Source organism: Elephantulus edwardii, unplaced genomic scaffold, assembly GCF_000299155.1.
Source record: "Elephantulus edwardii isolate Elephantulus edwardi_28Jun2011 unplaced genomic scaffold, EleEdw1.0 scaffold00038, whole genome shotgun sequence".
NCBI lineage: Eukaryota > Metazoa > Chordata > Mammalia > Macroscelidea > Macroscelididae > Elephantulus > Elephantulus edwardii.
The window spans coordinates 17,061,632-17,072,514 of NW_006399788.1; the positions used below are offsets into that span (position 1 = coordinate 17,061,632).

At 41.1% G+C, this 10,883-nt stretch overlaps 1 protein-coding gene across 2 annotated transcripts in view; it reads right to left on the reverse strand.

Moving 5' to 3' along the window:
* Positions 1-328: 328 nt before the first annotated feature.
* Positions 329-10,883, reverse strand: part of INTS9 (integrator complex subunit 9) — a 135,388-nt gene continuing 124,833 nt past the window's right edge. For both annotated transcript variants that reach the window (XM_006884874.1, XM_006884873.1), the window contains 2 exons: positions 3,026-3,163; positions 329-505 (listed from right to left, as the gene is read on the reverse strand). In XM_006884874.1, coding sequence (XP_006884936.1) covers positions 329-505; positions 3,026-3,163 — 315 coding nt within the window. The remainder of the gene's footprint in view (positions 506-3,025; positions 3,164-10,883) is intronic.

Consider the following 10,883-nt stretch of genomic DNA (forward strand, 5'->3'; position numbering starts at 1 on the left):
GTCACCTTGTACCTTCCCTTCGCTGCCAGACCCTTAGAAAGTTGCACCTGTCACACGTGGGTTGTTCCTGCTGATATCCTGGTACCTTCAGAGACTCAGAAAGGGGAAGGAGTATAAAAATGAAAGGGAAAGTTGCTGCCTAAAGTTCTGTTCATAATCCAGGCCCCTAAATGCTGGTCGTAATGCCAGATTCTTTCACTTAAGAGCCACTCCATTCCTGAAGCAGATCTGACAGCACAGTGTCCCCTTGCTCACTTGAGGTGGGCTGGACGGCCCCCATGACGGAATGAAGGATTTCAGAGACGTGGACAGGGCACACGTGTTCCCCTCAGAACTTCTGTAGAAATCTGAGGACAAGGTCCCGCAGCCGCACTCTAAGCATCTCGTCATTGTCACAAATTATGTGAGTTGAATCTTCCTCAATCTGGATCAGTGTTTCTGCTTCCTGGAGCAGGACAATATGGCCCTTGGCTGTGTCTTCCACTTTAATATCGCTGAAGCCATGCTGCTCCAAAAGAAAAGAAACATGAGATGGATGGCTATTCTGAAAAGCAAGCAACTGAGGGGGAAAGATATTATTTTAGCAATTGAGGACTTAATGCTTCTCAGCATATGTCACTAAACTTACCATCCCAGGAGCTGGCATTTTCTCCTCAGTGTAACTTCAGCCTAGTAATAGTACTGGTAGTAGGACTTCAGTATCAGAAGTCAAACATTTTCATAGTCTTTAAAAGAGGTCTTGAAATACAGTGGGGAAAACTCATGTAAAATGTAATAGAATTTCCACTGCCTGCTCAAATTTTTGTGCATTCCGTGAGGAGCTCATCCAAGCACTTGTGTTCTAGGCTGCTCCTGCCATCACTCTCATTACCACGGTCCCAGGCTGCTCCTGCGCTTCCAGGAAAACGTCAATCCTGGCAAGGTGGCATCACTGTGAGATCTCTCTCAAGGGACGAGATAAAGGCGCACATACCTTTCTGGCTCTCTAACACCGATTAAAGAATTTCCTTATAAATCAGACATACAGTGGAGAAAGAAGACTAATTTTTCTGAAGGGGACACACAACAGGAGGCTGATCCAGAGAGATGTCCCACATTTGGTGTTCAAAGCACATTTGTAGCTTTAGATAGTTACTTGTATTACTCCCTGGGCATAAGGACACAAGGCAGAAATGGAAGAGGGCATCAAAGTCAAGTTGTAGGGGTCAATTCTATCAGAAAAGCAAGATGTTTTCCACCTGTTTAACAAGTCAAATCTGAGACTTGTTCATATGGATCACTCGATCCATTTATAGTTTATATGGGAGATAAATACAAGCAAGTGCATGTATATCACAGGGAGTAAGAGTGTTTAAGAGAATTCAGCTACTTGACCCTTCTTTTAGGAGAAATAAAAATAAAGGGTGGGGGGAAAAGCATAATGAAGAAAACAAATCTCCATTTTAAAATGTGAAAGAAGGATATTTAGCTTGGACGAAAAGGTAGCTACTGATAGTTTAACAAAAGAAAAATCTTTTTTTGGTAATTATTAAAATTCTTGCATGAGGCAAGCAAGAAACAGCATGAATATTTCTAGTTTAGTCCACAGGGATTTGTGCTGCCAACCCAAGGGCTGTGTCTCGAGTTGTGTGGCTCCCTGGCAGGAAGGTGGGTAATCTCCTCCCTTCTGAGTAGCTACAATTCTGGAAACCTACTGAGGGTCAAGCTATTACGGGGCAAGATGAGGTAGTTTGTTTTTTTTTTTAATTTTTATTTTATTATTATTTTGTGTGTCTGTGTACTGTCAAATCAGAGGTAGTTTTTTTTTAAATTTTTATTTTATTTTATTATTATTTTGTGTGTCTGTGTACTGTAAAATCAGATCTGATGATATAGGAGGAGACTGTCCCTCCTTTCCCGGCAGAGCATCTGGTGGATTCGAACCATGTGCCTCTGGGATTGCAGTGCAGCTTCTTGCCACTAGGCCACCAGAGCTCCCCTGAGATGAGTTTTTTTAGTTTATAATCCTAATACTAAAATAGTGGTTTCCAAACCCCTATGACTGACACCAAAATTTAATTAGCTAATTATATCTAACCATGAATATACTTTGAAGTTGAAATCAGTAACTTCCACGGAAGAGGGAGTTTAATAAGGAAGAGGGTGTGGGATGGACAGCTGACCAGTGTTCTCCAGGATGGTGGCCCACTTCATACTCTGCCTGCAGCTTGTTTCCTGAGTGACCAGGGATCTGGTAGCACTGATCCCTCTGCTTCCTCAATCCTTGCTCAGCTTAGAGACCCCCATCTCTTGTGATCTGGCTGGCTCAAGCTTTTACTAACCTTTTCCATGAGGAAAGAAAGAAGTTGTTTTTTATGGTAGTGAGATTCTGGAGGGGATGGGCCCTTTCAATTTGTCACATCCATGTTTTTCAAGCAGTGCTTTTCCTCAGTATCTGAGACTAGTTACCTCCTACCTGACAGTAAGGAAACTGGGTTTTTTTTCCTGGTTCTATTCCTGACATGGCTTTGGACAAGGAGATGCCACGGGGGCAGAAGCTCATACCACGGAAATAAGGCAGCCACGTACATTTCATGAAGCAGGGATACTACAGCAAACAGTGGGAAGGAGAGCTTGTGCTCAATGGTACTGATGTTGTTGTTACGTACCATCAAGTTGGAACCGACTCACAGCTGACTCTCCAGCAGGTTTTTAGACAGTAAATCATATGAGAAGAGACTGCCCATCTTTTCCCCATGGAGTGGCTGGTGCCTTGGAACCACCTGCGTTCAGGCTGGTAGCATAGAACCTTACCAGAAAAACGTGGTGGTGGTTCTGTGCCATTGAGTATGACTCAAAGCAGCTCTCTGAGCAACAGATCTGAACCCTGTCCTATTCCGCACCATCCTCATCACCTCTGACATACTGCCATCTCTCCATTGTTGCAATCTCTGTGTCAATCCATCTCGCTGGGAGACTTCTGCTCTTTTGCTGGCCCTGTATTTTTCCAATTATGATGCCCCTCTCTGAGGAATGGCCTGCTCACCTTCTCCAGGGTCTGCACGAATTGCTCCACGGGGATGGAACCACTCAGCAGAGGCTTCACGACTTTGCAGTCTGGAATGTCATCACTCACCCGCTTTCTCTTCTTGCCACTTGTGGGCTGGGTGGGCCGTGGAGGAGGCTGGAGCACAAAAAAAACACAAATCTCACTAAGATGAAATCTAAAGTGAAACTCAACGTTATTAAGGGCATATATTCGGGTAAAATCAATGGCCACATTATTCTCATCTGGTTTGTGAATGGGAACCAGAGAAGGATGTCCTCTTTCATCACTTCCAGTCAACTGTGTATTAGAAGCCACAGCAGGGCAAGAAAGGGAAATCAGAATCCAAACTGGTAAGGAATGTGCAAATCTGATCTAGTATGTACTAAATCCTAGAGACGCTGAAAACTATTGGAAGTAAGACTCAGCAAAGTGTTGGAATAGAAAATTACCATACAAAAATAAGCTGGGCTCCCTACACCAACAAAGTGAGTTATGAAGAAAAAAAAATAAGGAAAATAATACCAACTATTGTTGTTAGGTGCCACTGAGTTAGTTCTAATTCACAACACCCTGATGTAAAATAGAATAAGGTCTGGTCCTGTGCCATCCAATAGCTACCAAAAGACAAAATATTTAGGAATAAACCTACTCAGAGATACAAGAGTTATACAAAGAGAACTGTAAAGGACTACTGGAAGAAATCAAGAGAAACCTACAGAAATGAATGAACATACCATGCTCATGGGTTGTTGTTATGTGCTGTTGAGTTGCCTGCAACTCAAAGTGATTCAATGTACGATAACCCTGAACCTTATCCTATCCTAAGCCAGTCTGTCTCTGACACATCTATCCCGTTACCCCAGTTACTATGTCAACCCATCTCATCCAGGGTCTTCCTCTCCTGTGCTGTTCCTCCACCTTTCCAAGCATTATGTCCTTCTCCAAGGACTGGTCCCTTCTGACAACATGCCCAAAGTATGTGAGACGGAGCTTCAAAATCCTTGCCTCAAGGAGCAGTCTGGTTTCACCCTGTCCAGGACAGACCTGTGTAGTCTTCTGACAGTCATGGTATTTTCTATAATCTTCTCTAGCAGCACAACTCAAAGGCATTGATTATGAAGGCATAAATTTATGAAACTGTCAATCCTGTGATCTATATGTAATCTCAATTTAGATTCTGACAACATTCTTTAAAGAAATGAAAAAAGCAAAACGTCAAACCATTCACTTACTATATGGAAAGGAGAAAATCTCAAGACTACTGTAAAAGAAGAAAGTTGGAAGTTTCATACTTCTTCTCATAGACTGACTTGTGTCCCATAAAATACATGCTTGTAGTGATGTGATAAGAAGTCACATAAGGACCTCCTATGATCTTAAGAGTCAATCAACTGTAAGAAGTTTAATGGTGGGATGCAACAGTGTAAGGGGAGTTTCCTAGTGTTCCCTGTAACATCTTTTATCTGGTAAGAGATGAAGAGAGGAAAGTGAGCAGAGAAGCAGTGACCTGAGAACTACGAAGGAAGAAAATCCAAGAGTAGAGCATATCCTTTCGTCCTAAGTTCCTGCTCTGAGAAATTCCTAGAACCTGGAGACAAAGCCTCCCCTAGAACTGGCACCCTGAATTTAGACTTCTTAACCACCTAAACTGTGAGAGTAAATTATATTTGACAGTCATCTACTTGTGTTATCTCTGTTTACAGCAGTTGTAGATCATTAAGCATTATAATACAAATATTAGTTAAAAGCATTATAACTTTATAAAATATTATAGCAGCACCAGATATTTAAAAACCTACAGAGCCATGGTAGCCAAAGTAGCACTGGTAACATGACAGCCATACAGGTCAAGAGAACAGAATTCAGAAGCAATCCATCCACCTATAGACAGATGACTTTTGACAAAGGGCTGAAATTCACTGAATGGGCGTAAAGAGGAACAATCTTTAACAAATGGTGCTGGGAAAACTGGACATCCATTTGTAGAAAAAGAAAACACACTCTACACCTCACAGCGTATTAAAAAACCAACTCAAGATGGATCCAAGGCTATAAAACCTAAAGCTATTTAAAAAAAAAAAAAGAGGCAAACCTAGTGGCCCTAATTGTGGTCTAAGTTGATCACACACAATCAAAATGCACAAATAACAGAAAACAAACTAGATTACAAGGATCTGCTGAAAATGTATATGTACATTAAAAGACTTCTCCAAAAGAGTAAAAAAAGAGAACCACAGACCGGGAAAAAATATTTGGAAATGACACAGTAAGAAACTGATTGCTATAGAAAATTACCACAATCCATCAACAAATAATCTAATTGAAAAATGAGAGTGGACATGAATAGATACTTCACTAAAGACTTTCAGGCAGACATTAAACCCCAGAGTGCTTCTGATCATTAAATGTTGTTGTCCAGTGTTGTCGAGTTGAGTACAAGTCATTTTGACCACGTGGACAACATACCTGAACCCTGCCCTATCCTGTGCCATCCTCATCATCGCAGACACACTTGGTCCCATTGCTGCAGTCACTGTGTCAATCCATCTCGTTGGGGGGTCTTCTTGTCATTCACTGACCCTCCATCTTTTCAAGCATGATGTCCCTTTCCAAGAATAGCCTCTTCTAACAACATGCCCAAAGTATGTAAGATGAAGCTTAATCATCTTTGCCTCCAAGGAGCACTTTGGTTGCACTTGCTCCAAGACATTATCTGTTTGTTTTTCGGGAAGGCCCTGGGATATTCAGTACTCTTATTCAACACCACAATTCAAAGGCATCAATTATTCTGTCATCCTCATTCATTACCCAGCTCTCAGATACACAGCATGTGATTGAAAAGACCATGGCCTGAATTTGGTACACTTTAGTCTTCAAACTAACATCACTGCTCCTCAGTAATTTGGAGAGGTCTCTGAAAGCGGACTTGTCCAATGCAGTATGTGTCTTGGTCTCCTGACTACTAGTACCAAGGATGTTGATTAGGGATCCAAACAAGATGAAATAAATGACAACTTTAAGCCTTTATTTATCATGATGTCTACTAGCCCAGTGGTGAGGACCTTTGTTTTCCTGATATTGAGATGTAATCCATATTGAAGTCCTTGATAATCTGCAGCCAAGTTTTCAAGTTCTCTTCACTTAGAGCAAGCAAGGTTGTGGCATCTGTACAGCACAGATTGCTGATGAGTCTTCCTCCAATCCTGATATTACATTTCTTTTAACAGAGTCCAGTTTCACAAATTATTTGCTCAGTGTACAGACTGAATAGGTATGGAGAAAGGATGCACATCAGTATTCCCTTGCTCTGTTCAGACAGCTTCTTGGTGTAGGTATAGATTTCATGTGAGCATAATTAAGTGTTCTGGGATTCCCAATTCTTCTCAATGCTAGCCATAGTTTGTTATGATCTACAATTACCTACTATACTTTTGTATAGTCAATAAAACACAGATATTCTTCTGGTATTCTTTGCTTTCAGTCAGGATCCCCCTGAAATCAGCAATAATTGTTGTTGTTAGGTGCCACTGAATGGAGTAAAACTCATAGCCACCCTATGAACAACAGATCTGAACCCTGTGGCACTTCACACTTTCTGACACACTAGAGCCCACTAAAGTAGTCACCATGTCAATCTACCTGGCCGAGGGTCTTCATTTCCTTCACCAACCCTCCACCCATCCAAGTATCATGCTCCTCTCCAAGGAGTAGCCCCCCTACTGACATGCCCAAAATATGTGAGGTGAAGCCTCATCATTCTTGCCTCTCAAGAGCACTCTGGCTGCACCCTCTCCAGGATATACTTGTTTGTTCTTTTGGCGGTCCATTGTTCAACACTGTTCTCCAACACCACAGCACAAAGGCATCAATTCTTTTTCTGTCATCCTTACTCACTGTCCAGCTCTCAGACACATAACAAGTGATCAAAAAGACTATGGCCTGAATTAGACGCACCATAGTCCTCAAACTGGCATCATTACTCCTCAATAACTTGGAGAGGTCCCTACCTGCATATTTTCCCAGTGCAGTGCATCACATTATTTCCTCACTGTTGGTACCTAGGGTGCTAACTGTGGACCCATGCAAGATGAAGCTGTTGATAGTTTCAATCTCCTCTCCATCTATCATGACACTGCCTATTGTCCAATGGTAAGAATCCTTGTTTTCCTGACATTAAGATACAATCCACACTGAAGGTTGCATTCCTTGATCTTCTACAAAAGGTGCTTCAAAATCCTCCTCACTTTCAGTAAGCAAGGTTGTCTCATTTTAATAACATGGGTTATTGATGAGTTTCCCTCTGATACTCATGCCCCATTCCTCTTCACTGAGTCCAGCTTCTTGAATAATATGCTCAATATACAGATTAAATAAATATGAAAGGGGGAAAAATACAACCTTGATGCACTCCCTTCTTAATTGTAAACCATGCAGTGTTCCCCTGCTCTGTTTGCATGACAGCCTCCTGATTCAGGTATAGGGTTCGCATGAGCACAATTAAGTGCTTTAGGACTCTTGATCTTTTCAATGTCAGCCACAACTTGTTATGATCCACACACACAGTCAATAAAGCAAAACTAGACATTCTTCTGGTGGTCTCTACATTCAGCCAGGATCCATCTGACATCAGCAATGATATCCCTGGTGCCACGGCCTCTTCTAAATCCTGCTTGAACTTCTGGCAGTTCCATTTTTATATATTGTTCTAGCCATTTTTTTTCATGATCTTCAGCAGTATTTTGATTGCATGTGATAGTAATGACACTGTTCTATAGTTTCCATATTAAGTTGAATAACCTTTCTTGGGAATGGGAACAAATATGGACCTCTTCGAATTGTTTGGCCAGATAGCTGTCCTCTAAATTTCCTAGCATAGTCTAGTAAGCACATCCAAGGCTGCATCTGTTAGTGGTAATGTTAATTTGTATCTAATCGATTCTTGGGGCCTTATTTTTTGCCAGTGCCTTCAATGCAGTTTCCACTTCCTCCTTCATTACCATTAGCCCCTGTTCATATGGTACTTCCTGAAACTTTACAGTCATTTAGTTCTTTGTTTTGGTACAGTGATCCTGTGCATTCTTCCATCTTCTTTTAATGTTTTCTGAGTCATTCAATATATTACCCATAGCATCTTTCAATATTGCTTCATGATGTTGTTTACATTTGTTTTTCTGTTCTTTCAGTTTGATAAATGCAGAGTGAGTTCTTCCCTTTTTATTTTTTAATTCCAGCACTCTGCACATTCCACTATACTATTTTTGTCTTCTCAAGCTGCCCATTGAAACCTTCTGTTCAGCTCTTTTACTTAGGCATGTTTTCCCTTTGACTTCTCAATGCTCCAGTGCAATTTTTAAAGTATCTTCTGACATCTATTTTGGTTTTTCTTTCTCCTCTGTTTTTGTAATGACCTCCTTTCTTCATGGGTGATATCCTTAATATCATCCCACAACTCATCCAATCTTTGATCATTGGTGTTCAATGCCTCAAACCTATTACTAAGATGATCCTGAAATTGAGATGGAATTGAATCAAGATCGTATCTTTGTTCCTGTGGACTCATTCTCATTTTCTTTGATTTCAATTAGAACTGGCATATAAGTAACTGATGGTCTAACCCGCAGTCTTCCTCAGCCTAGGTTTTTTTCATTTTTGGTTTTTTCCCCCTGGCCTAGCTTTGATTGCCCATATTGAGCTTCTCTAGTGATCTCTTTCACATATGTCAATCTGATTCCTAGGCAGCACATCAGGTTACATCCATGTGTAAAGTCATCATTTGTGTCTTTGATTTGGTAAAAATTCTCAATTTCTTCCTCTGTGGTCTAGGAGTGGAAGTGTGTAACAGTCATGTTAACAGGTCTTCCTTATATGCATATGGATCTTATCCTGTCACTCAGCGTGTAATTAAGAGATATAGAAACTGAAATGACAGTGAGGTATTACCTCACCTCAGTAACAGCAAAGTTGAATAAGAAAACAACAAATGCTGGTGAGGATGTGGTGAAATGAGAACTCTTGTACATTTCTGGTAGGCCTGTGAAATGGTGCATGCACTGTGAGTAATGGTATGATATGTCCTTCTCACCAACTGCTGTAAAGTCAATTCTGACTTACAAGGAGCTCCTTACTGGATGTTTGTGGTTAGAAATATTTCTCAGAGGAGACTGCTCATCTTTCTCTTATGAAGTGGCTGGTGTAATCAAATGGCAAACCTTTCAGTTAGTTGCCTCTTATGTACTTACTATGGCACCAGGACGCCTTTCTTTAAAAATTATTGGAACAGAAGTAACGTTTTATCAAGAAATCCCATTATTAGGTATCTATCCTAATGTAATGAAAGCCTGGACACCAGCAGATACATGCACGCTTGGTTCACTGCAGCATTTTCAGAACAGCTAAGGGATGAAAGTCACCTAAGGGTCCATCCACAAATGGATAAACAAACAGTGGTGCCTGTAACAGAATACTATGAAACCATCAGGAACAAAGAGAAGCTACAAAGTACCTCATAACATGAATTAACTTGGGAGTACATTATACTGAGTGAATGAAGTCAAATCATAAAAAGACAAGTATTTTAAAAGCTCATTACAATAAAAAGAGCTCGGGTGGCTTAATGGTAAGGAGTTGCACTGCCAACCCAATGGCATGTGGTTTGAATCCACCAACTGCTCCAGAGCAGAAAGATGGGCAGTCTCCTCCCATACAGTTTACTGCCTCTGAAAACCTGTCGGAGGGTCAGCTATGAGTTAGTCCTGATTCGATGGTACATAACAACATCAAGTTAAGGAAAGTTTTGCACATAAAACATTTTTTGATAGCAAGGACGGGAGGGTAGGGTAGTATTAATCACTAACAAAGTTTCTTACTAACAAGGTAAGGAACTGGATGAAGGGAAAGGCACTAGATAAAAAGGGGGGTGGATCAGCACAGTATCGCTAAGGAAAGGGAAGGCACAGAGAGGTGCACAACAAAGGTGAATGCAATCCTGCGCTGACAGGATTAAAAGAGATTAATCTATCAGTGAATACATACAGGCAAGATGGACAGGTATTCATAGGTGAATGAGATGCTACAGACCTAGCAGATGGTATTTCCATGTATCTTTCTGTATGTGCTGTACACATATCCAGATAGACAGTGGAGCAAATGGCAAATTTATGGAAACTTCTTCACCAAACCCAAAAACCCTGAGGGAGTGAGTCACTGGGTCTGAGAGCTGAGGAGTGTAGCTGTGGGGGACAGCAAGGTCACCTGGCAAAACACTGTCCACAAAAACAAGGTTATATATTCTACTGTGGTGAGTAGCCACTGGGGTCTTAAAAGCTTGTCAGTGGCTACCTAAGGTGTAACTATTGGTGTCCTCCTATCTGGAGGAAATAAAAGTGAAAAAAAAAAATTCAAAGATTATTAAGAGAAAAGACTAATGGACTTTGTGAACCAGTCTTCATTCTGTGAAACTATAACTAGATGGTCGCCAGCTACTACAGCTGACAGCCCTGACAGGCATCACAGTAGAAGGTCCCTGATACAGTGGGAGAAAATGTGGAACAAACCGCAACATTCTGGTCTGACTTGGCCCTTGTTCACCCTTCAAGGCTGGAACAAAACACAGCTGTGTGACTCCTCTTTCAGACGAACATTAGACAAACCTATAAGGTGATCAAAAATACTGGAAGGAATCCATACACAGATCAATCGACCCTACAAGATCAAAAAAGCAAACCCATCTACGTATGGTCAACTGATTTTTGACAAGGAAATGAAATCAGTGAAGTGGGGAAACGACAGCCTTTTTAACAAATGGTGTTGGCAAAATTGGAAAAATATCTGCAAAAGACTCAAGCAAGACCTACAC